Genomic DNA, 25,243 nt, shown 5'->3' on the forward strand with positions numbered 1-25,243 from the left:
ATGTGACCCATGCGGCTGAGTAGGGGCCAATCAGAGAAGGGGTTCCCAACCGCTGCCGGCCCCTAACTTCAACCAATCACTGAGCGAATCTGGATTGAAATGACAGAGAGGCAGGGGGCGGGCCGGTGGGCGATTGCCAGATCCTGGCGGGCTGGGCATCTGGTTTCCCGCGGTTCGAAATTAATGCTCGCGAGTGTGTGTGGGAGGAGTGCGTCTTAAAGGGCCAGCCTCCGTGCGGCCTTTTGTTCCGCGTCCGCAAGGCGGGGTGGGTTCAACTTTCCCTGTCTTTTCGTCTAGCCTCCAGAACGGCCATGATTTCCCAGTTCTTCATTCTGTCTTCCAAGGGGGATCCGCTCATCTATAAAGACTGTATCCTTTGACCCGGGAGACGGGATAGGGCAGTTGAGTAGAAATCAATCCCAGATCCGTCTGTGTCGCCTTAACTCTGTCTCCACCTGGCTAGTCCGCGGGGACAGCGGTGGTCGCGATGTGGCCGAGCTCTTCTACCGGAAGCTGACGGGACTGCCTGGAGGCGAGTCCCCGGTTGTCATGGTAACTGCTGTGGAGGGCGAGCAGGGGCTTAGAACTGTGGAGGTGGGTGTGTGCCTCATCTATCCCTGTCAAGGGCGGCTTGGTGGGAAGCTTTTAGGGAGGAATGATTCGTTTCTCCAAGTAAGATAAATGTATTGAATATTAACAAGATACAGAGCCTCGCACCCCCATCTCTTGACTATCAACAACTCTGAGAGGTAGGTACTACCTTTACACATTAGGCGGTCAGGTCTCAGGGATCGCCCAGAGTCACACTTTCAAGCATCACTAGTAGAGACCTCAGGGTGCCATCTTGCAGGCTACATTACTACAATTCTGGTCTTCTGCTAATGCCTCTGTCCTCAACTCTGCCTCAGTATCACGATGATCGTCATTTCATTCACATCAGACACAGTGGTCTCTATTTGGTGGCCACAACCTCAGAAAACGTCTCTCCTTTCAGCCTTCTGGAGCTGCTTTCCCGGTGAGTGGGGCTGGGACAGGCACCTAAGGAGGAGGACATGAGAGGTTTATTCACACATAATCTGCCGTGTTTCCTTAGGTTAGCCACTCTCTTGGGTGACTACTGCGGCTCACTCAATGAGGGGACCATCTCACGAAATGTGGCGCTTGTCTACGAACTCCTGGATGAAGTGCTGGTAAAGCCCCCAAGCTTCCCTCTCTTTATTCATTGTGTGTGTGTGTATATATATATATATATGTATTCGTCCACTCCACACATGTGTGGAGTTCAGAGAACAACTTGCTGGTGTCGGGTCTCTTCTACTTGTTGTGGGGTCTGCTTAAATCCAACACAGCTCAAGCACTAGATCAGTGCAGATTACAAGATGTATTGTAATCGAGCCCCTGCTGACCACTCAGGCTGTAGAACAGACTCAGGAACTGAACTTCGACCCTGAGGAGAAATTTCCGAGTGTATATAAAGGATGACCCTACAAAGTGAAGGGGAGTGGGGTGGCTATACCACTGTCCAATCATATTTTGACATAAGGGATTGAGCAAGAGAACTTTCACCAGTCAGAATAGGAATAGTTTTCTGTGCTTGGGAACATGAGCTTAGCTGATCTTGCCAGCAAGATGGAGAAGTTGTCCTTGAGTGTCTGAACTCAAACAACTGTTTACAACAGAAGCTGCTCCCCTAGGCCTGGGACCTTGAATTTAGTTTCTCCTTATGATTAAATGGAATCTGAGAATGGAATGATAGTGTTTAGAACAAGTTTCTTTTTTTAATATTTATTTATTTTTACTGGATATTCTCTGCATTTACATTTCAGGTGTTATCCATTTCCCACAATCCCATCCCCTCTCCCCCTCCCTAGAACAAGTTTCTTTTGCTTGTTCTCAACCAACATACTGTCTATGTTTCTGGGACTGAATTAAAGTTGGCTGGCTTGGTAGCAAGCACCAGCAGAGCCATCTCACAGGATCTCTGTCTGTCTGTCTGTCTGTCTTCCTGTGTGTCCTTTTCTTTCCTATTAGACAATATCAGGTATTGGGCCTGACCTTCCACCTTGTTGAAGACAGAGTCCTTTGCTGGTCATGGTGGTGCATGCTTTTAATGTACCAGCATCCAGAGGCAGATGGATCACTTTGATTTTTGAGGCATTCCCAGTCTGCATAATGAGTTGGAGGCCAGCCAGGGTTCAAAAAATTAAAAAAAGAAGCCAGTCATCATGGCACACTCAGGAGGCAGAGGCAGGTGAATGAATCTCTTGAGTTCAAAGCCAGCCTGATCTACAGAGTGAGTTCCAGGACGACCAGAATTAACAAAGAGAAATCTTGTTTTGGAAAAAAACAAAACCGGGGCTGGAGAGGTGGCTCAGTGGTTAAGAGCACTGACTGCTCTTCCAGAGGTCCTGAGTTCAATTCCCAGCAACCACATGGTGGCTCACAACCATCTGTAATGGGATCTGATGCCCTCTTCTGGTGTGTCAGAAGACAGTGAGAGTGTATTCATATACATAAAATCAATAAATAATTCTAAAGAAAAAACAAACAAAAATAAGAGAAAAAAAAAAAAGAGCAAGGCAAGGACTCTGCTCTCTAATGCATGTACTCCAAGCTAACTAGCCCGCATGTTTCCTGGGGTTATGTTGTTTCCATCTCCCATCTCTGAATAGGAACTCTGGGACCACAGATACTCAACGTCATGTCTGTCCTCTTATCCTGTTTCAGGTATTGAGTTCAGGCCCACGCACTTGCTCAACAAACCTTTTACCCACTGAGCCATCTCCCTAACCCCAAGGACTTTGTTCTCGTATCTATGCTACCATGAATAAATGTCCTCCTCTCTTATGGAGTTTATGGTTGGGAGCTACATCCCACCATCTCAACTCTTTCTGTCCACTAGGATTACGGCTATGTGCAGACCACATCCACAGAAATGCTGAGGAACTTCATCCAAACTGAAGCCGTGGTCAGCAAGCCCTTCAGTCTCTTTGACCTCAGCAGTGTTGGATTGGTCAGTAGCTGGGAAAGAAGAGGGGCAGGAGGGTTGGCTGTGAGCATCAAAGCTGAGGATTGCTTGCCTTGGGTGCTTTACAGTTTGGGGCAGAGACACAGCAGAACAGAGTGGCCCCAAGCAGTGCAGCCAGCCGCCCCGTCTTATCCAGTCGTTCAGACCAGGTAAGGGAAGGATCGGTGAGGCCAGACTTGATTTTTTTTGTTTTTTGTCCTAGGACCCTGAAGTCCAAGAATTGGGCTTCTCTTTCTGCCCCCTTTGACATGGCATTCCTTCCTTTACTCCTGGGCTCCCATCCCAAGACTCTTCAACTCTCCTGTCCCTTCAGCTGCCCCTTACTTTATGCACGAGTGCATTTGTGTGTGTGTGTGTGTGTGTGTGTGTGTGTGTGTGTGTGTGTAGAGCATGCTTTTCTGTGGGGCCAAAGAACCAGGCCTTTGAAATCATCCTCAGGAATGCCATCCATCTCCTTTGAAACAGGATCTTTCACTAGCCTGAAGCTCACTGACTAAGCAGGGCTGGCTGGCCAACCAATGAGCATCAGGGATCTGTGTATCTTTGCCTCCCTAATGTAGGTTATAGGTTACCTCTAATAACCTAGGTTACCTTGACATTCACGTGGATTTTGAGGATCAGACTCAGATTGTCATATTTATGTGACAAGAACTTTTTTTGACTTGGCCATCTCTGCAGTTCCTGTTCTTTTGGGGGTTTTTTGTTTTTGGTTTTGGTTTTTTTATGAGACAAGATTTTCCTTTGGTCCTCCAACCCGGGCTCTTACCTTTTAACCCAGGCTAGTCTTGAACTCATGGCAGTCCTCCGGCCTCAGCTTCCCAAGTGCTGAGATTACAGGCATGTGTCACCATGCCTGACATTGCCTGTCTGTTTAAAAACAGGTTTCCAGGCTAGTTGTGGTTCATGCTTTTCATCCGAGCACATGGGAGGCAGAGGTGGGTAGATCTCTGTGGCTTCGAGGCCAGCCTGGTCTACAAAGCAAATCCAGGACAGCCAGTGCTCTTTTACACAGATTAAACCCTGTCTCAAAAGAAAAAATAAAAAAAAAAACAAAAACAACCAAAAACAAAAACAGGTTTTCAGCTCCATAACTCAGATCCTCTCTTTCTTAGGGCCAAAAGAATGAAGTGTTTTTAGATGTGGTCGAGAGGCTGTCTGTACTGATTGCTTCTAATGTAAGTCTGGATTCCCACTGCAGGAGTTGGAGGGCAGTGCCACTTGGGGAAGGCTGAGCCTAACTTTCTTCCTACCTCCAGGGCTCCTTGTTGAAAGTGGATGTCCAAGGAGAGATACGGCTCAAGAGCTTCCTTCCCAGTGGGTCTGGTAAGGACCAATGGTCAGGTGTGGTGCAGGCTTCCTTGTGAAGTGTATGGTGGTATTTGCTCTCTTTTCTCATATCCTTTCCTCCCATAGAAATATGCATTGGCTTGACAGAAGAATTTTGTGTTGGAAAGTCAGAACTGAGAGGTAAGGAGGGCATGAATTTTTCCCTCCAAAAAAAACATGGACAGAAATTGGAAATGTTTCCGTTCTTTTTTGAAACATGGGTCAGAAGAACTATCTCCTTTTCTTGGCAGGTTATGGTCCAGGGATTCGAGTTGATGAGGTGTCATTCCATAGCTCTGTCAATCTAGATGAGTTTGAATCTCATCGGATCCTCCGCCTGCAGCCCCCTCAGGGCGAGGTCAGGTTCAGGGTGTATTCCTGGTGTATTCCATCTGCCAAGGGGAGGGAGGCAGGACCAATGCAAGACCCAGCTGACCTGTCCTTCTCTGGCCTCAGCTGACTGTGATGAGATACCAGCTCTCTGATGACCTCTCCTCACCACTTCCCTTCCGGCTCTTTCCCTCTGTACAGTGGGACCAAGGCTCAGGCCGGTGAGACTATTTCCTGTGTTTTAGAACTACTCCAAGCCATACCGAGGCTTACGTGTTCTCGGGGCTTAAGATGGAAGGATAGTGGTAGAGATGATAGGATGTAGGTCGGGGAAAGTATTGGCTCGAGTTGTTGGGATGGATCTCAGCCCTCTTCCTTCTTGGGGTACAGTTTACCCAGTCTCCTCCCAGGATGCTTTGGATTATCAGTGATGGGATACCAGTAGGGTATGATATAATTGTATGCTACCCTTTACAGGCTCCAGGTTTATCTGAAGTTACGGTGTGACCTGCCCCCAAAGAGGTAAGGGCTGAAGCTGGTCAAACTGGGCCTTGGAAGATTAGAAGGGTCAGGAGATCAGATACGTAGGGAGTTGGCAGGCCAGGATTCAGACGTTCAAGATCATCCTTAGCTATTTGACTGTCAAGAGCAGTACAGACAAAAAGGTCCAGGGTAAGGCCCTGCCACCCTGGGGCTGACTCTTCCTTTCCTCTCTGCAGCCAAGCTCTCAACGTTCACCTGCACCTTCCCCTGCCTCGAGGGGTCGTCAGGTCAGCATGCTTGCGGGGAACACTGCCTGGGTTGAGCCTCTCTGCTCTACCAAGGAAGTAGCCACTTAGTTCAGCATCTTCCCTGTCCACCATCCAGCCTGTCTCAGGAACTGAGCAGCCCAGATCAGAAGGCAGAGCTGGGAGAAGGAGCCCTTCACTGGGACCTGCCCCGTGTACAAGGAGGCTCTCAACTCTCTGGCCTTTTCCAGGTATGCGCTGTTGATCCTCACACGCCATCTCTAGAGCCTAGTACTCCTGCTGCCCGGCAGTTGTCCAGCCTCACACCTTTCCTGACTGTCTCACTTACAGATGGAGGTCCCTGGCATGCAGGGCCCTCCCAGCCGTGGGCCTTCCCCCTCAGCACCCCCCGTGGGGCTGGGTCCTGCCAGCCTGTCCTTTGAACTCCCTCGCCACACGTGCTCTGGCCTCCAGGTTCGGTTCCTCAGACTGTCCTTCAGTGCCTGTGGTAATGCCAATCCTCACAAGTGGGTCCGACATCTCAGCCACAGCAACGCCTACGTAATTCGGATCTGAATTCCCAAACAAGGATATGGACAGCAGTGTCAGCAGGCAGTTGAATGGGAAGAGGACATTTTCTTCCTTGTGACTTTGGATCTGGACAGGAAGGTTCCATGGACTCACCCCTTCTGTTATGTGATGCAGGGAGGCTCACAAACTTACAAATCCAACTTTTATTCTGAGGAACTTACTGTACAGTATCTAAAAAAGAAAGTCACTGGGGAAAACATCTTTCTCCCTCCTCCCTCACACGCTGTGTGTGTGTGTGTGTAAGAATCTGCAGAAGAGAGGAGGTCAGCACATGTGACAATATCACAGAGCAGGCTGGGGAGAGCCAGGTCCTGTAGGCTGGGAGCCATTAGCCTTTGGAGTCCCTGGAGCTGGAGGGGGGCTGTCCCCAGCTTCCTGCTTCCCCCCACAGAGGGCACTGCCCCCAAGTGGGGATGGTGAAGAGGATGAAGGGGGGACTGGAGAAGGATGAGAAGGAGGGCCTCCTTTACCTTCCCCTGCTGGGGGAAGAGAGACCACAATGTATTTCTGAACACTGCCAGGACCAGCAGGGGCAGTGCTTGGGGGTGCAGTGGTAGCAGTGGAGACCAGCTTGACGATGGGCTGCACGCTGGGAACTGTGGTGGTGACAGGAGAGGTAGTGGTAGAGCCTGAGCCAGGAGCAGAGGTGCTAAGGGACAGGACCTGAGGAAGAAAGGAAGGCCCAGGGTTATGTCCTTGCTTCCCCCAGAATCCTTGTCCAGGTACCTGCTGTTGACCATTCCCTCTGCTCCTTCCTTCCCTTGTCATCCCCAGTGAATGCATGGTCAAGATGGCTGCCAGCTCGGGGCCTCCAAGATCCTGACAAGATCCTCTCACACTGAGCTTGAGCCTGAAGGGACTAGGTCACAGCTTGGAGGTTTCCCCCGGGTGCTCCTCACAGCCCTCACCCTGGCTATACATACCTGCTGGGTTGATGAGGCACTGGAAGATGAGGACATTACAATAAACTTGGTTGGAGGAGGAGAAGGCTGAGGAGGGGCAGCAGCTCTCGCAGACACCAGTGTCTGGACAGGCAAGGCAATGGAGCCAGGGACCTTCAATAAGCCAGGGGCACGAGGGCCTGGCTGAGGGGCCTGTGAGAGGGTCAGTGTGGGCCGAGGCTATGAAGAGACACAGGAGGAAAATGTTAACACTGGGGGCAGAGGTGGGGTCCAGCTCCCTGAGATTGCTGGCTGTGGCAGGTCCAATCCCAAGCCTGGGCACTGGGACGTTTCCTGTTAGCCTCCTCCCTCAGCAGCTGACCTGTGTGATGGTGAGCGTGGTCCTGTTGACCTGCTGAGCTTGTAGAGCAGCCTGGGCCCTGGCTTTCACCACATGGGAGCAGAGAAGAGGCCCAAGGGACCCAAATTCTCCCCGGTAGGCATCCTGATTGTCAGGTGGAGGGCGCAGCTTCGCCAATACCGGGGCACAGTGTTTCTGTAGAGAAGGCAGAGTGAGGGTTGGTATCCTTCCATAAAGATGAGAGGGAGCTCATCCACTGCTAGAAGCCACAGTGAGAAGCTATGGTTCTGTGAGGAACGCGTCAGAGCTAGGGTGGTTCATGCCTGTAGTCTCAGCACTTGAGCTGAAGCAGGAAGGTCACTGAGTTCTAGGCCAGCCAGAGCTACATAGAGAACTCTAGGAGCCTGAACTGGAACTCTAGGTGGCATATCTCAAAAGTAAGAAATAGGGCTAAGAATACAGCTCATAGAATACAGGGAAGAATGCTTTGCAAACGTGCATATGGCCCTAGGTTCAGTTCCCAGAAGAACAACAACAAAAAGAATGGGGGAACTGTAGAGACAGCAGAGTTTCGAACACTTGCTCAGAGGGTGGTTGTTCACTACCATCTAGGACTCTAGTTCCGGGAGATTTGTTACCTTCCTCTGACTTCTGTGGGCACCTGTACACACTGCACAGTCTTACACATACAAAAAAATCTTTTAAAAAATAAAAAAAAAAATGATTCCATGGGTGTGGTGGTGCATTCCTGTAATCTCAGCACTCAGAAGGCAGGTAACAGGATTGCCACAAGGCCAGTGTGGTCTACCTTACAAGTTCCGGGCTAGCTGAGGCTATACAGCAAGATCCCATCCATAGGAGTCAACAAATTCAAAAGTACAAGACTGTTTCCTTCTGTAAGGATCAGCTGCCACAAACAGGATTTGCTGTGTCTGCTGATGACATATGTGGTGCCACGCGCCTTGTGTAGAGTGAACCATAGGGTGACAAGCAGGATGAAGGCAGTGTGGTCCGGAAGTTACTGACTACCAAGGCTTTCTGTTTGTGCTAGCTTTCCACGTGCACAGCAGTGCCAGCCTCAAGAGTAAAGAGTAAGATGTGCCTCGTGCTTGCTAAACACTGTAGCCATGTTTGTGGGAGCTGAGGGTGGAGCTGGTGGGAAGAAGGAGAGGGTATGGTGGGGGTTCATCACCAGGAGAAGGCTTTGCACATGATCTGCTCCAATACGGTCGATGTTACTCAGTACAGGTCCATCCAAGACGCTTCGGATCCGCTCCCCTTCCTGCTGCAGCCTTGGCAGAATTAGCGTCTTAATCACCTAGTGGGAAGGAAGGGGGAGAATCCCAGGCTAAGAGGTCACCAAAGGGCCCTCCCACACCACATGTAACTGCCCCTCTCCCCGCTCTTCCTATAGACTAACATCATGCCCCAGCTCTGCCAGGCCTGCAATGGAGCCGTATCGAGTTGTCCATGGAGTCTTCTCATCTACCCAGCTCTGTAGAGAGAAGAAAATCCCAGATGAAAAGGGTTAGAAAGGCTAATGGCTAAACCAGGCTTGCTGCTACATGACTGATCCTGCCACACGTGAGGTAGCGACAGGAAGATTCAAAGTTTAAAACCATCCTCAAACCAGGCATGGTGCTACACACCTTTAGTCCCAGCACTCAGGAGGCAGAGGCAGGTGGGTCTTTTTGAGTTTGAGAACAGCCTGGTCTACAAAGTGAGTCCAGGACAGCCAGGGATACACACAAAAAAACCTTGTCTCAAAAAACAAAAGCCAACCTTGGCTACACAGCAAGTTTAAGGCCTGCTTGGGTACATGACTCACTGTTCCAAAAAAGAGAAGGTCCGGCAGTGCTGGATATCTGAGTTCAAGGCCATGCTTGGCCTACGGAGCAAGCTACCCAGAGAAACTGTCTCAAAAAGAAACAAAACTGGAAAAAGCAAAGAAATAAAAATAAAAGAAATGCTAATTGCAAAGGATTGACATTACCTATTAAACACAACATTAAGACATAAAGGTCCGGCCCTTGGACCCAGTTTCCCTGGCTCCAGCCTCTGCTCCATGTTCCGGGTATCATTTCCACTGCCAGATGGGTGAAGTTGTCTCTTTCAGAGGGATAGCTCTAAAGGGGTGATTTGTATCAGCTGATACATTCTTGGCACTTACCTTGGTAAAGGTCTTAGTGATTCGGGATTGGATGTTGTTGGTGGTTGTGCTGAAATGCTTACAGATCTGGGCCACCAGACGGGCAGCAAAATCCCGGAGTGCCCAGTGATTGTCCACATCTGGCCGCAGGCACAGCTGTCTGCTTACAATGCAGGTCATTACTGCAGGTATCAGCTCGTGCACCTGAGAGAGAGCAGGCACTGTCAGCCAGTTCTGGTACAAGCCCTCCTGTGGTGAGGCTGGCAGAAGGGCTCCTGACCCTGGAAAAGACAGTAGGTAGGTGAGACCACTCACATATTTCTCTAGATACAGTGTGGGGTTGTCCATCAAGGCCTTCACCATACGCATCAGGTAGATGAGCAAGGCCAGGTTATTCTGAACCACATTCACACGGACCTAGGAGAGGGACAACTGAAGATGGGTGCAGAGAGAGACCCCTCAGATGAACTCCCCTTGCCATCCCCCGCTCCCTTGGAGCCTCATCTTGGGTCTGGCCTTTCCCAGTTCTCTCACCCCCTCTGAGATGAAGGTACTAAACCGTGGTAGCATCTGATAGAGCCCTGGGTCCGTGGCAATGCTCTGCAGAGCTTCCTGTGGGAGGGGGCAATGGTTAGGTGGGACACATTTACTGTAGAAAAACTACCACCATTCCAGGGAGATTCCTCCTCTGTGGGAAGGGAGGCCAGAGGGCAGGCTTACCGCTCTCTTGGCCTCACAGGATCCCACACAGGCTTCTGTGATCTCCTTGTAATACAGCTGCTGCTCCACAGACAGCTCATGGATGCTGCGGGGCTTCAGGCGGAAAGGGGCCCCCTCCAGCAAGGGAGGTGCCTTCTTCTCTTTTCCTGTGTGAATTGGGAGACAGGCTTGAAAACGAGAACTTAGCCTGGGGAGATAGCTCAGTCAGTATAGTGTTTGCCTTAAAAAAACACGAGGTAGAGCACATGAGGATTGCTCAGACCATCTATATAGCACGTGTCTGAAAACACCCGTAAGCTTCAGAAGAGGCTTCTGTACAGGACAAACCCTCACAACCTGCAGCCCCTCTGTAGGCTTCTGGACCTTTCTGGGCTTCCTGTGTCCCTGATCTCACCCACTTCACTGAGGATCATCTGGCTTTGGGATAAGAGTAGGAAGAGGCCTGGCCAGGATATTGACCTTTACCATCAGCTGCAGCTGCCCCTTGACCTTTGCCTTTCAAGGGTCCATCTTCTTCTTGGCCTGGCTTTGCTGACTTCAGGGGTTCAGTGGCCTCAGCCTTCTGCTGCTCTTTGGGAGCTGGTGGGAAAGCGGTCACAGCAGGAGTGATGAGAAGGTAGGAGGAGCCCCAGAGGACCAGGGATAGGGAAGGAGAGTAAGGGCGATGAGAGAATAACAGGAGATCTGGGCAAGGAAAAGCTTACCTGGGGGTGGATTCTCTGGTATAGCTGGCTGGCAGCCTTCGATGCTCAGCCAATGAGCTGTAAGGAAGATGTCAAGCTGAGTTCTGGGTATGTACACTGGGAGTTGCCCTGGATGAAGGAAGGTGTATGCCCCTTCCTGGTCCTCTTGCCATTCACACTGGGTGTTTCTTCTCTTGTGAGGTTCCTCCCAGTCACATGCTTGCTTCCCCTCCTCCCGGGCACCCAGCTCTACGCCCCCTCCCACCTTTGAGGCAGACATCCAGAGGCACCCTGGGCAGAGGGGTGTTGATGATGTCACTCAGGTCCACTTCCTTCTCCTCATAGAAGTACAGCTCCCGGCCCCCACCAGAGGCGAAGCGGAAGGGGATGAACTCCTGAGCATGGAAGCCGTACAGCGGCTATCCAAGGAGACAGAAAGACTTGAGAGACAGCTCAAGGGAGGCACGGGACACGTGTATTGTCTCCCCACTCTAAAGCCACCTGTTTCCTTTAAGCCCCTCCAAATCACCTCCACATTCTTTAACTTCAATGCATAGTCAATGTCGCTGGTGGTGAGCTTCTGTCGTTTGCCCATGTGCATGAACTTCAGAGCATCCTGGGGGGTAGGGAGGAGAGAGATTTTGTCTTCTCTGTGTAGCCCTGGCTCTCCTGGAATTCACTATGTACACCAGGCTGGCCTCAAACTCCAAGGGCTGGAATTAAAGGCATACCCCACCAGTGCCCTGCTGAGAAGAGGCATTAATCTAAGACCCTAAAGAATATAGTTCATAGATGCCTAGCACGCACAGGGACCTGAGTTCAATCCCAGGCAAGCATCACATAAACAAGACATAGTATTAGAACCTCAATCCCAGCAGTGGGAGGTGGAGGCAGGAGGGGCAGAAATTCAAAGTTATCCTTAGTTACACAGTAGGTTGGATTAACACAAAGTAAAGCTGGACAGGAGAGTTACCTGGGCAATCTCCTTGATACGATAGCTGACTTCATCTGTCAGTAGCTGACAAGTCTCCTCCTGAATCTGAGCAATGCCCATGGATTCTGCCACCACCTTCATAGACTCAGAGGGCAACACAGTATTGCTGAGTTTCAGTTTCTTCTCCTCGGCCATGCTGGAATTCCAGCTCCTGTCCCTGGGAGGAGGCCACCCCAGGGTGGAGAGATGGAGATCCTGAGATTGGGATGGGGCAAGACAAAAAGGAAAACGATTCAAAGCCTATATCTGAGTTCTCTCCTTACTTGCAGCTCACCCTCAAAGCAAAGCAAAGCTACCAGTTGGCTCCGCCCTTTCTCTTTTAGATACAGGGGCACACTGTGCAGCCCTGACACTTCTAATTCTAGCCTTCTGCCTCTGCCTTTCAAGTACTGGGATTGGAGGCATGTATTAACATGCCCAATGACAATTTTTTTATTTGCTCTTACTTTTGTGAACAGGATTTCTTTAGCCACTCCCTAAACTATGTAATAAAAGATAAGTCCTGACTCTGAACTCTTTTGCTTCTACCTTCCTAATTCTAGGATTATAGACACGTGCCTCCAGTTTTGTGGTGTTGGGAAATAGTCTTAACAGCTGAGCTACATCTCCAGACCAGTTTGTCCCCTACCTCTCCACCCTGAGGCTGTATACCCAGCTGACCTGGAACTTGCTCTCTAAACCAGGCTAGCCTCAAATTCAGAGATCCGGACTGGAGAGATGGATCAGCAGCTAAGAGCACTGACTGCTCTTCAAGAGGTCCTGTGTTCAAATCCCACAACCACATGGTGGCTCACAACCATATGTAATGAGATCTGATACCCTCTTCTGGTGTGTCTGAAGACAGCCACAGTGTACTTATATATAATAAATAAATCTTTAAAAGAAATCTAGAGATCTGACTGCCTCTGCCTCCTGGATGATGGGATTAAAGGTGTGCACCACTAACTCAGGCTTTTTTTTTTTTTTTTTTTTTTTTTAAATAGGGTCTGTTGTAGCCTAGGCTAGTCTCTTACTCCATATGTAGACTTAGCTGAGAATGACCCTGAACTCCTGATACTGCTACTTCCCAAGTGCTGGGACTAAAGGTATGTGTTACCACACCCAGCCAGCACAACTCATTCTTGTCTGGATGCTTGAAACAAATCCACCAGGTAAGGGCTGGAAGATGTGGCTCAGTGTAAAGTTCTTATGTATGTGGGCCTGGGGTTAAGTCCCAGCACTATTTTAAAACCTACCAGGCAGCCTAACAAGATGACCTAGATGCATATCACCTATCACCTGCTGGACTCAGTTCCTGGACAAGATGTTCCTTCCTGTTTCTATTTTACCCTTTTTTTTTTGCATTTGTTCCTTAAAACCAAAGTGGTCTGTCAAAATACAAACTTGATAACTACTTCTTTCCTGTAATGGTTCCCCCTTTGACACAAAACCCTCCCAAGGCCCTCCAGTCAAGATCTGTCTCTTGCCCAGGTGTGGGGGTCAACACTTCCAATTTCAGTGGACTACCTTGAGTTTCACACCAGGATGTGCTTCAGAGAGAAAGAGACCCTACATCCAGCACACTTGTAATCCCAGCACTCTGGAGGCTAAAGTGCAGAGACAAGTAAAGGCCAGCAAGTCTGAGGCCTGCCTGGGCTATGCAGGAAGTGTTTTCCTTTTTCTTTCTTTTCTCTCATACCTCTCTGATCACCTACAACCCCTCCTTCTCCCACTTTATCCTGCTACACATCATTCTCCTTACTGTCCTTTAAATCTGATAGGCTGTAGTGTGCTTGGCTTTATAGCTTTTGTTGTGTTCTTCATAAATGTGTTTGGCTGACTACCTGACCCCACCCACCTCTTTTTAGGGGCAGGTCTCCAGTAGCCCAGACTGGCTTCAAATTCACTATGTAATCAACACTGGTCTTAACTCCTGGTCCTTTGGCCTCCACCCCCCAAGTGCTGGGATTACAAGCACATACCACCATGTCCGGCTTTACTTGTTTGCCAAATTTTTTTCTAATAATAAGTGATATATATAATCACCCTAGGTTAAATCTAAGGCCTTCCACACATTAAGCAACCCTTCTACAATTGGGTCTCAGGCTTGTCCAGAACTCATTCTGTGGCCTTGATTTGGAAAACCTCCTGCCTCTTACAGCTGTTTACCACCAAGCCTGGCTATCATTTTTATCATTCTTACCCCACCAGTAGACAGGAATATGTTTGTTATGTTCACTGACCTATCTGGTGCCTAGATTGTTACCTAGGTCATTGTTAAATATATGAACTTTAAGTCTTAAAGGTGTAAGTGTTCACTAAATACTTAGTACAATTTCCAAAATGAAAAAGACACAGACTCAAGCTTGGAGTTTACTCTGTGGTCAAATGCAAAGGAGCTTGCCTGACACTAGACATGAGAAGATCAAACTCGAGTGTTCAGAACTGAGTGATAGGGAAACGGGACCGGGGACGCGGAAGGGGAGGCCAAAGACCCTGGTTCTTTTCATCCCAAGTTTCCTCAGACTTGTTAAATCTTGTCTACAGGAAATACAATTATTCAGCACAGACTCTGTACCTGGTGCCAGGTATACAAGAAGTAGTCGGGTTCCCCGTCCCTGCGGTACCCTTGCCACTAAGGGTTCATAAAACACTTTTAACAGCCTCGGGAGTTTCTCAGATCAATGGAAGCGACAGGAAGACTTCTCAGAGGACGGATAACTTGAGCCATATCTGTGCATCATTTTTCTCAGCAGGGAAGTGATTCGAAGATTCCCCGGGCAGCGCTAGGAGGTTCACAATCTCCCCAACATCCTTCCAGTGCAATCATGCACAGAGTCCCCACGAGCACGGACACACAACCAACCGTCCTCTTCCCAGTCCTCACATGGGCCCTTTCAAAGGGTCTCCTCCCGGATACACCTCAAACCTTCCCCCGCCAGCCAAGCACCGGGAGCAGTAAAAGCCTCTCACCACTGCTAAAGCGCCGCTCACCCGGCGCTCGGCGCCATCTTGGCCCCGCCCCCTGGCAGGAGTAGGTCCTGGCAGAAGCCAAAAACTTATCACTGTTCTTCCCTTTGTCAAAATAGACCATATAGTTTCACAGTCTGAAATTATATAAAAATTGCATTCTACGTGTATGTTTAAAGATCATATTATTCTATTGTAATTACTTCAATTTGTATCTTCACTACCCAGCTGCCAGGACCTTCAGGAGGCGCCACAGAACTAGGCGGGGAAGCCTGGAGCCATTATGCTCCACCCACTTTCGGGCTAGCTTTGAGCATGCGCTGACCGTCCATGTGGATTTTTTTTTTTTTTTTTTAAAAGCTTGCTGCCGGCTGCGCCTAAATTTAAAGGGCCCGCTGCCTTCCAGAAGTTGGTCTGAAAGCAAGCGGTGGTTGTGTGTATGTGTGGACTGCGTTTTGTCATGGGACCTGTGCGGTTGGAAATACTGTTTTTCATCCTGGCAGCGTATGGTGCTTGGGCTGGGACGACAAAAGAAGAGGAAGATGACACAGAACGTTTGCCCAGCAAATGCGAAGGTACAGAAATGGATCAGTTGCTATTTGCATCTCCTTATCCTACCTCCTGCCTCTAACTCTAGGCTGAATCAAATGGGCTAGGATAGTTGGGTCACTCGACTGTCTTGAAAGAGGTTCTGTTGGAGCTTGGTAACACTTGAATGGGAACGAGGGAGGGAATCAGGGTTAAGGTGGCACTACGTTTCCCAGACGCAATCCAGAAGGAGCTAGGTTTTTCTTGCGGGTTTGGGCCCCAATGGGTTGTGGGAATTGTAGTTCACAAACCTGTAACGCTGGCTCTACTGAGCATCTTCCTCAGTGCGTTTCCCTACTTATTAAAAATCTGGACAACTTGCATGGGTGGGGGTGTAAGGTTCATACCTTATAGACATATTGTGCCCCGCCCTGGCAGAGACGCTCGCAAATTACAGGCCTGATGGCCCCCTTCAGGGCTTTAAAGGTGAATAAGTCCCCAGCTGAAGCTCGTAAACAAAAGATGGAGACACTTAGAAGTTGCCCATCGGTGTGAGGCTTTGCAGAGGGGGTGCGCTGTAGGGATTTTACACCAGCATGGCCTCTGGCTGCATTAGTAAATGCCCCCCTCCCCATTCTCCCCCGCCAACCCACCCACAACGGGGAGGTAGACAGCTCACTTTACACCCAACAACATATTATTATCATTGCTACCCATGACTTGATTCTAATCTCTCAGTTCCTTTTGCATCCCCACTCTTCTCCTGAGTTTTTTTTTTTTTTTTTTTTTTTTTTTTGAGGCGGCGGGCGGGGTGGGGGGGTTGACAGGGTTTCTCTGTGTAGCCCTGGCTGTCCTGGAACTTTGTAGACCAGACCTGCCTCTAACTCAATAGATCCACCTGCCTCTGCTTCCTGAGTATTGGGATTAAAGGCATTTGCCACCACCGCCTGATGTTTCCTAGGACTTTTTAATTTTTATTTTATGTACACACACACACACACCACACACACACACACACACACACACACACACACACACACACACACACACACACACTGTCGCTCGCTGTCTTCAGATACACCAGAATAGGCATCAGATCCCATTACAGATGGTTGTGAGCCACCATGTGGTTGCTGGGATTTGAACAGAGGAAGAGCAGTCAGTGTTCTTAACCACTGAGCCATCTCTCCAGCCCCTCCTAGGGCTTCTTAACCTTTCTAAACACAGGCCTAACCTTGGCACTGCTGCTTTTTGCACCTCTGTGTTCAGACAAAGACCTTATGTGTGTACACCCGTATGACATACGTGTGGAGGTCAGAGGACCACCTCCGGTGTCATTCCTTCGGGAGAAACATCTACCTTTTGCTTGAGACAGGTTCTCTTGTTCTGGAAGTTAACCATATAAACCACCTGCATCTAGTTCTGATCTCAGAATGCTGGGATAACATGTACCACACTGCCTAACATTGTATAGGTTCTTAATCTGAACTCAGGTCCTCGAGTTTACAAGTACTTTACTTACTGAACTGTTGCCCTGGACCCTAAGTCAGCTTGGGGCTGAGGGGAGCCGTAATATCTTGTATACACACTCTTGTGCTTTCATGTTTGTAAAACTGTGTTCAGACACACTCAACTTGTCACAGTCGGTGAGGGTCCCTTGTCTTTTTCTCGGCAGTTTTTCCCCTTTCCTTTCTCCTTTCTGTATTTGAGAGGCTCCCACCCATTCTACAGGACGCAGTTTAAATGTCTCCTTTGGACCCCTTCCTTGCCTGTCACCCTCTGTGTTGTAAGTCCCTGGAGGAAAAGGGAGTGCCGGTGTCTCAGGTCATACTACAGCGTAAGCATGTTTGCTATTTATCCCTGTCTAGTTTGTTATTTCTGGAGGAGACTTTTCTCTTGACAAACCCAGCCCACCGTGTGCCAGATCAGATATTGGGAAAATACTGTAGACTAAGTGACCTTTGGATAACCTTTGCATTTCCTGATTGAGTCTCTTTCATTTTAAACTTACATTTATGTTGTGTATTTGGCAGATAAACATGTGCCACAGTGTAGTATGTGGTTGCGTGTGTGTGTGTGTGTGTGTGTGTGTGTGTGTGTGTGTGTGTGTGTGTGTAGGTAAACGTGTTATAGTATGTGGAAGGCGGGGGACATTTTGGAGGAGTAGGTGCTCTCTTTCCATCAAGTGGTCCTTCAGGTTCTGCAGCAGGGTTCCTTTACTTTCTGAGTAATCTCACCAGCCCTAGAAACAAGCTGTTACAGGGTCTCTCTGCGTAGCCTGGCTGTCCTGGAACTCACTCTGTCTGTCTCCTGAGTGCTGGGACCAAAGTCATGTGTCACCACTGCCCAGCATGAAAACAGGTTTCTGGATTGTAACCCTGAGGCTGGATGGTCCTTGTCAGCCCCAGACTATACTGGCAGCATTTCTTGGACAAATCTTGATGGGTTTTATGATCTCTATACTTCTTAATTCTATATGAAAGCCGCTTAATTAAATTAGAGTGACACCAGGTTCTTACACAGTGCTCACTATATACAAGACAGGACTCTGGGGCGGGGGGGAGGGGGTTCACATATATTGATGTACTTAAATCTTCATCACACATCGATAAGGAACACAGTCTCACCCCCATGTCAGAGGTGAAGAAGTGTCACACAGCTCCTGAGACTGAGGCTTGGCTGCCTTGGGTCAAGAGCAGAGGATGCGGGTGTGGTTGTTTGTCTTCTTCATCCCCCTCGGGTATCTCTTTACTACTAGTGTGTAAGCTGCTGAGCATGGAGCTACAGGAAGAGCTGAGTCGGACTGGCCGATCCCGAGAAGTGCTGGAGCTGGGTCAGGTGCTAGACACAGGCAAGAGGAAGAGACACGTGCCTTACAGCCTCTCGTGAGTCTTTGTGCTGACCCACCTCCTAACCGACCCCGGAGGAGCTGCAGGGTTCCTGAAACATCCAGGGGTCTCATTTCTCTCCTTCCCACAGTGAGACGAGGCTGGAGGAGGCTTTGGAGAATTTGTGTGAGCGGATCCTGGATTACAACGTGCATGCCGAACGAAAGGGCTCGCTGAGATACGCAAAGGTCAGACAGTTCCTAGGGAGGACAAGGAGCAACAATGGGTGTTGTCTCCTGGAGTCATCCACCTTGGTTTTTTGGTTTGGTTTTTTAAGACAGGGTTTCTCTGTGTAGCCCTGACTGTCCTGGTGCCCCCTCTGTAGGCCAGGCAGGCCTTAAAACTCAGAGATCCTGCCTACCTCTGTCTCCCCTCCCCCAAGTGTTGGGATTAAAGGAATACACCACAACACACAGCTTTTTTTTTTTTCCTCCCCTAATAACTGCTTTATGTGTGAGTGTGTCACAACGCACTACTGAATTCAGAGGATAGCTTGTGGGAGTTGGTTCTCTCTTTCCTCCGTGTAGGTCCTGGGGATGGAATTCAGGTCATTAGGCTTGGTGGCAATCACTTTTCCCCACTAGTATATCTTGTGACTCCCCACTTTGGTTTATTTTTAGACAGGGTCTCTCACTGGCTTACTGACTTACCAAGCAGGCTAGGCTGGCTAGGTAGAGAACCCTAGGATCTGTTTTGTCTCTAGTTCCCCAGCATTGCAATTGTAAATTCACGCCACCATGCTAAAAGTATTTATTTTTAGTTTGTATGCATTGATATATTGCCTGCATTTATATCTGTGTGAGGGTGTCAGGTCCCTGGGACTGGAGTTACAGGCAGGTGTGAGCTGCTATGGGGTTGCTGGGAATTGAACCTGGGTCCTCAGAAGAGCAGTCAGTGCTCTCAACCACTGAGCCATCTCTCCAGTACCTGATTTGTCTGTTTGTTTTGTTTTTCAATGAGGATCTGGGCTGGAGAGATGGCTCAGCGGTTAAGAGCACTGATTGCTCTTCCAGAGGTCCTGAGTCAATTCCCAGCAACCACATGGTGACTCACAACCATCTGTAATGGGATCAGATGCCCTCTTCTGGGGTGTCTGAAGACAGCCACTGTGTACTCACATAAAATTCAATAAGGATCTGGGGATTTAAGGTCCTCAAGCATTTTACCAACTAAGCTATTACTCCTAGCCCAGGACCCTGTTTCTCAGAAACAGGGACTTAAATCATCTAAGATCCTCAAGTTATATCTGCCCATCTCCCCCTGAATCTGGATTGCCCCCTTATTATGGCTAGCCTCTTTTATAGAGCACAGCACAGAGCTGATACAGCTGACGTGGTCGAGCAGGAAGAGATGAGGTGATGACTGGACTTACACCAGATTTTCCATCCCTCAGGGTCAAAGTCAGACCATGGCAACACTGAAAGGCCTGGTACAGAAGGGAGTGAAGGTGGATCTGGGAATCCCTTTGGAGCTGTGGGACGAGCCCAGTGTGGAGGTCACATTCCTCAAGAAACAGGTAGGATGAGATGCCACTTTGCCCAGGACTGGATGCAGGGGATGACTACCTCTGAACAGGGAGAAGACAGAGTTAAGGACTGTGCCGTTTATGAAAGCAGGCCCCAGAGCATATCAAGAAGCAATGTGCGGCTCATGTTATCCACCACTGCACACACTAAGGCACCTCCTGTGGCCTGGATTCTGGGCCACACTTTCCAGCTACTACCTTGTTTTACTCTCACGTCACAGGTGCAATGATCAGTTCCCACCTCACAGGTTAGACTGTGAGAGGGGCTGAGGGTTTGAGATGGGTCTGTAGCTCACTATGTGGTTGGGAATGAGCTCCAGTATAGAGCCTTTCTTGCCTTTACCTCCTCACTGGGATTATAGGCATCTGCCACCTAGTGGAGTAGATATACTAGATACTAGGTAGTAACCGATACTGCTAAATGCTGAGTAAAGAGACTCGCATCTGGGGCCAAGTATAACCTTTTGGCTGCCTGCCCCTCGGAAGGCACTCAGTGGAGTGGGGTGATGGGGAGTGAAAGGCAGAGGCCTTCCAGTGCCCCTCAGAGCAGATGCTCATCTGCACTTCTTTACCAGTGTGAGACGATGCTGGAGGAGTTTGAAGATGTTGTGGGAGACTGGTACTTCCACCATCAGGAGCAGCCCCTACAGCATTTTCTCTGTGAACGTCATGTGCTCCCAGCCTCTGAAACTGGTAAGTGTGAAGGTTGGGTTCCCTTCCCAGCTCCCCAGCTATTCCCCGCATTAACACGGAGACTGTTCCTTCTCGTTCCACCTAAGCTTGTCTACAGGAAACTTGGACAGGAAAAGAGAAGATCAGCAATGGGCAGGAGGAGGAAGAGGAAGAGGAGGAAAAGGAAGAGGAGGAGGAGGAAGAGATAACCAAGACTTCAGGCAATCCCAAGCATGACCCAGAAGACCTCTGACTCTTACTTTTGAACCCCAAGGATGGGTCATGGGGAGTTTTTTTAAACTCTTGAGCTCTCCCTTCTCCATCCCAAGGCTTTTAACTGTCCTTTTTGTATGATCTCAGCCGTGATCCCGGGGACTCAGAATGGCAACAGGAGGCGAGAAAAAGGGGGGAGAAGCAGAAGCAAGTGTTGCCTTCAGAGATATGAACCACATGCAACCACCTAACTGACCAAACGTGTCCTCACCTGTACCAGTAGGTGTATGGGCTGTGGGAAGAAGGTCGCTTTGCTTTTAAAAGGGTCTATTTTAAGTCCCTTCAAGAGGCTAGAATGTAGCTCAGCCTTCTGTAGTAAGTGCCTGCCTAGTGTGGACAGTGGTGAGCGTTGGAGCTGATATGGTGACACGCCCCTGTAATCTCAGCACTTGAAAAGTGGAGGCAGGAATATCTGAATACCATCCAGCTATGTAGCAGTTCAAGACCAACCAGAGCTACATGAGACCGTGTTTCAAAGAAGCCAAAAAGGAACCCTCAAGAACCAACATACACTGCAAACATGAGGCTCTATGCCAGTCTGAAGCAATACTGGGGTTAAGTGGGGTAGACATGTGGCCTATTTTCTATTTCACAGGTGCCATGTTTTCTATATTGCTATTAAACCTTTTATATGTATATCAGCTGAGTCCCATTTCAAACATGCATACATTATCCATGAGGGAGCACCCAGAGAGTGGGGCCATTGGTCTGCTTGCTATTAGTAGTTAATAGTGTTCTTGTTTTTTTTTTTTTTCTTTCTTTCCTTATTATATATGAGTACACTGTAGCTGTCCTCAGACACACCAGAAGAGAGCATCAGATCCCATTACAGATGGTTGTGAGCCACCATGTGGTTGCTGGGATTTGAACTCAGGACCTCTGGAAGAGCAGTCAGTGCTCTTAACCTCTGAGCCATCTCTCCAGCCCCTAATGGTGTTCTTATAATTATGCGACCCAAGGATACTGGGCTTGGGAAAACTGTACCACTAGGGCTTTAAATCCAGAGTGGCGTTTGCAAGTTTATAATTCCAGCTCTTTGGAGGTGTGGGCAAGAGGATCAAGAGCTCGAACTCTTCCTCAGCTATGTAGCAAGTTCCATACTATCCTGGGCTCCTTGAGCCCTTGTATCAGAAAAATAGAAGATAAAAAACTCGAAGTTAGTGTAACACATGTGAGTTGTACAGGATTAGGATCATGGTTATTCAACGTGGCTCATACTTTAGGCTCCGTAGTTTGTACGGAAGCCCATAAAGGTAAAATGTCTCGCGTTCTCTCACCTTTTGCGTTTTCCCACGGTTTAAAAAAAATAAAACAGAAAAAAAAAAAAAAAAACGCGATAGCTTAGTTTCAAAGTAGACAACAACTAGAATGAAGAAGGGAAAGATATCTTTGAAATGTGGACGCGTGAGGACCCACCGACTATAAACCTGAGGGGACCCTGACCGAAAGAATCTAGGAAGTCTTGAGGTCGCCTGGAGGCCAGTTGGGCGATACCATCTTCAGCAGGGGTGGGGGTGGTGGAGGGCGATCCCACCGTAAGAGCTGGGGGGGGGCGTAGTAAGGAGTTGTGACGGGACCTGCCGTAGGATTTCGGAGGGAGCGGGCAGACGTCCGGGCACGTCTCCTTCCCTCGCCATGAGCGGTCCAGTGCGCACAGAGCCGCTGCACGGTGAGACCCTTTCGCTGGCGCCCGGCGGCTCCTACTCGGTGGCGGTTCTGCTGCGCGGCTACGCCGAGCCGCAGGGAGCTGGCGTCGCGGTGCGAGCAGACGGCACGGTGACCCTCGTCCTGCCCCGGGGCTGGGCCTCGGACTCCAGCCGCCGATTGACTCCAACCGCAGACGGCGGCGCTGAGGCTGCCCTGGAGGAAGCGGTGCGCGGCCCCATCCTCGTGGACACCGGGGGCCCCTGGGCTCGGGATGCGCTGCTGGAAGCCCTGGCTGCTCGGGGCGTGGCTCCTGGAGACGTGACTCTGGTGGTGGGCACCCACGGGCACTCGGATCATATCGGGAACCTAGGGCTGTTTCCCCGGGCGGCTCTGTTCGTCTCCCACGACTTCTGCCTTCCCGGGGGTCTCTATCTGCCCCATGGGCTGTGTGAAACGCTTCCCTTGATACTGGGCTCAGGACTGCAGGTATGGGCCACGCCCGGCCACGGAGGACAGCGGGACGTGAGCGTCGTAGTGGAGGGCACCAGCCTGGGTACCGTGGTGGTGGCTGGCGACGTGTTCGAGCGCCTTGGTGACGAGGACTCCTGGCAGGCCCTGAGCGAAGACCCAGTAGCTCAGCAGAGGAGCCGGGAGAGGATTCTGAGCGTGGCTGACGTGGTGGTACCTGGTCACGGAGCTCCCTTTCGAGTGGTTAGGGAAGCAGTGAAAAGTTCGGAGGGTTAGATATGGGAAGGCAAGGAGGTCGCTTGACTGGACTTCCGTCATGAAAGCCCTTCCAGCGAGGAACTGGTGTCAGACAGACTGGGAGAGACTGGTGTGCGGCTTTCCGAGGCAGCTTCCAAACAAGACAGATTGACTGGCATTAGTCACTTTTATCATTGAAACCTAAATAGGATGAAGGACTGGCTCAGCTCCACATCCTCCGTGAGCCTCGGTAAAATGAAAGAAAAGAAATAGTTAAAATATTTATTTGGGATGTGCGTGTTTGCCCGCGGAGTACTGAAGGCTACTTGGATAAGTCCGTTCTCTCCACCCTGTGGGTCCTCAGGATCGAGTTAAGGTTGTTAGACTTGGTGGCAGGGACCTTTACCCACTGAGCCATCTTGACTTAAATTCTTGTTATGACCTTCAAAAATAAAAATAGACCGGAAGTCATACGGTGCTGATGTAAATGCAAATTTGATTGCAATAACCTTTGGGATTGTAACCAGAAGCTGCAAAAGAGGAACAGCGTGGCTAATAGCGTGTTTCCTTCGGATGCACTCTGTCAAGAAGGTGCCAGACACAGAGATAACCCCTTAGTAACCTGACTTCTTTGTTTATTGTGTTTAGACTGTCTCACATACTGGCTTCGAAGCTGAGGCTGGTCTTGAACTCCTGAATCTTACGCTTCCACCTTCCAACTACTGGATTACAGGTTTACAGGCATGTGCTGCCCCACCTGGTTAGTTCATTCATTGAGCTACTTGGAGGGTGATTATTTAGCTTCTGTAATGTCTCAAGCACTGATGTAGGTCTAGTGATACCACTACAGTGAGCGAATGACAAGTTCCCTACCCCACACACAAGGCACATTCCATTCAGGAGGCAGACAAGTAACCATAATAGTAGTAGCAACCAAATAATTATATATTGTGACATATAATACACCTGCGTAGGATGAGGAAAGAACAGGGCTGAGAGAGGCTGCTTGATTTTGGGAGATTATGAAAAGCCTCTGAAAGATGTTGTTTCTTGGTTTATTTCTTACATCCACTTATTGTGCGGTGTGTGTGCACATCCGAGCTATGGCTTGTCCTTGGGTGTCAGAACAAGTTGCAAGAGTTGGTTCTCCCTTCAACAATTTGAGTTCCAAGGGTAATTTGGGTCGCCAGGCTCTGCCAAGCCATCTCTCTGGTCCCTGGTTTTTTGTTTTCATTTTAGATTAAGGTTGTTTGTCGTGGGCTGCCTTTGACCTTGCCAAATGGCTGAGGAAGATCCTGATTGATCTTCCTGCCTCGACCTCCCAAGTGCTGGAATTACAGATGAGTCCTACCAGGTGCGACACCTCCTTATAGTGCCACTCCCTGGACCAAGCATATACAAACCATCACACCTGTCAAAACAAAACCCAACAGGTTAAATAACTCAGAAGTGAACTAAATAGTAATTGAGAAACAGTAATCTTTGAAGTAGGGAGTCAGTCAAACCCAAGGCCTGGTTTCCAAGGGTTTCCCAGTCTGGGACCTGCTGGGACAGCTGGTTTAGACCACACATTTATTTCCTGTCAGCCAATGGAAAAGGACTTACTCTCTTTTTCTGAACAAGGAGTACCTGGTGACTCATGTTTGTAATCCCAGCTCTCAGTAGTCTGAGTGAGGATCATGTGTTCAAATCCAGCCTGAGCTCTCCCAAAAGGTGGCAGGATGCTGAGGATGTAGCTTTGTTGTTGCAGTCCCTGCCTGGGACACACAAACCCACGTTGGCACCCCAACACAAGGTTATCTTTGGCTAATTTTTGAGTTTGAGGCCTGACTAATCAACATGAGAGCATGGAGTAATTTTTTTTTCTCAGACTTCAGGGGCAAAAGAGTTCTGTTACTTTTTAACTATTTGTCCAGTTCCCGGGAGGAAGCTGGCTGTCCTGAGGCAGTGTCCTCGTTTTGCACGGTAAGGTCTCAACCTTTTTCTCTGGCCCCCTGAAACTCATGCTTCCTTCTTTCTAAACATTCTTCCTTCTTCCCTCCTTCCCCCTCTCCCTCCTTTATTTTCTGTTGTTTGCTTTGTAGCACTATGTAGCACAGGCTGGCCTAGAACTCTTTGAAAAAAAAATTAAGATTTATTTATTTATTATATATAAGTACACTGTAGCTGTCTTCAGACACACCAGAAGAGGGCATCAGATCCCATTACAGATGGTTGTGAGCCACCATGTGGTTGCTGGGATTTGAACTCAGTGCTCTTAACCAC

General features: G+C 49.2%; 4 protein-coding genes across 6 annotated transcripts; 3 read left to right on the plus strand and 1 right to left on the minus strand.

Moving 5' to 3' along the window:
- The first annotated feature begins 261 nt into the window (after positions 1 to 261).
- On the plus strand, positions 262 to 5,998 carry AP4M1 (adaptor related protein complex 4 subunit mu 1). 2 transcript variants are annotated; one of them, XM_080941204.1, is made up of 15 exons: positions 262 to 369; positions 464 to 594; positions 909 to 1,015; positions 1,094 to 1,190; positions 2,903 to 3,013; positions 3,097 to 3,177; positions 4,141 to 4,203; positions 4,285 to 4,351; positions 4,442 to 4,495; positions 4,606 to 4,712; positions 4,811 to 4,905; positions 5,162 to 5,206; positions 5,404 to 5,454; positions 5,552 to 5,663; positions 5,764 to 5,998. In XM_080941204.1, the coding sequence occupies exons 1-15, from the start codon at positions 312 to 314 to the stop codon at positions 5,986 to 5,988; spliced, it is 1,404 nt and encodes a 467-aa protein (XP_080797330.1). In that variant the 5' UTR covers positions 262 to 311; the 3' UTR covers positions 5,989 to 5,998. The 2 variants fall into 2 exon arrangements, with proteins under 2 accessions (XP_080797330.1, XP_080797331.1); XM_080941205.1 differs by having other exon boundaries at positions 464 to 552.
- Positions 5,999 to 6,131: 133 nt separating this feature from the next.
- TAF6 (TATA-box binding protein associated factor 6) lies at positions 6,132 to 14,792 on the minus strand. 2 transcript variants are annotated; one of them, XM_080941201.1, is made up of 15 exons: positions 14,744 to 14,792; positions 11,771 to 11,986; positions 11,327 to 11,413; positions 11,063 to 11,216; positions 10,819 to 10,875; positions 10,574 to 10,693; positions 10,115 to 10,260; positions 9,929 to 10,006; positions 9,710 to 9,811; positions 9,416 to 9,598; positions 8,666 to 8,740; positions 8,438 to 8,563; positions 7,267 to 7,440; positions 6,927 to 7,124; positions 6,132 to 6,666 (listed from the first exon to the last, which is right to left on the minus strand). In XM_080941201.1, the coding sequence occupies exons 2-15, from the start codon at positions 11,924 to 11,926 to the stop codon at positions 6,286 to 6,288; spliced, it is 2,037 nt and encodes a 678-aa protein (XP_080797327.1). In that variant the 5' UTR covers positions 11,927 to 11,986; positions 14,744 to 14,792; the 3' UTR covers positions 6,132 to 6,285. The 2 variants fall into 2 exon arrangements, with proteins under 2 accessions (XP_080797327.1, XP_080797328.1); XM_080941202.1 differs by lacking the exon at positions 14,744 to 14,792 and adding an exon at positions 14,349 to 14,691.
- Positions 14,793 to 15,179: 387 nt separating this feature from the next.
- On the plus strand, positions 15,180 to 21,262 carry CNPY4 (canopy FGF signaling regulator 4; the record flags this gene model as incomplete). The annotated part of the gene is made up of 6 exons (XM_080940746.1): positions 15,180 to 15,315; positions 18,027 to 18,153; positions 18,248 to 18,344; positions 19,550 to 19,672; positions 20,257 to 20,374; positions 20,461 to 21,262. The coding sequence occupies 6 exons, from the start codon at positions 15,180 to 15,182 to the stop codon at positions 20,604 to 20,606; spliced, it is 747 nt and encodes a 248-aa protein (XP_080796872.1). The 3' UTR covers positions 20,607 to 21,262.
- Positions 21,263 to 22,196: 934 nt separating this feature from the next.
- MBLAC1 (metallo-beta-lactamase domain containing 1) lies at positions 22,197 to 23,426 on the plus strand. Its single transcript, XM_080940487.1, has one exon. The coding sequence runs from the start codon at positions 22,262 to 22,264 to the stop codon at positions 23,015 to 23,017; it is 756 nt and encodes a 251-aa protein (XP_080796613.1). The 5' UTR covers positions 22,197 to 22,261; the 3' UTR covers positions 23,018 to 23,426.
- Positions 23,427 to 25,243: the final 1,817 nt, after the last annotated feature.

The sequence above is a fragment of the Micromys minutus genome (assembly GCF_963924665.1).
Source record: "Micromys minutus genome assembly, chromosome: 29".
NCBI lineage: Eukaryota > Metazoa > Chordata > Mammalia > Rodentia > Muridae > Micromys > Micromys minutus.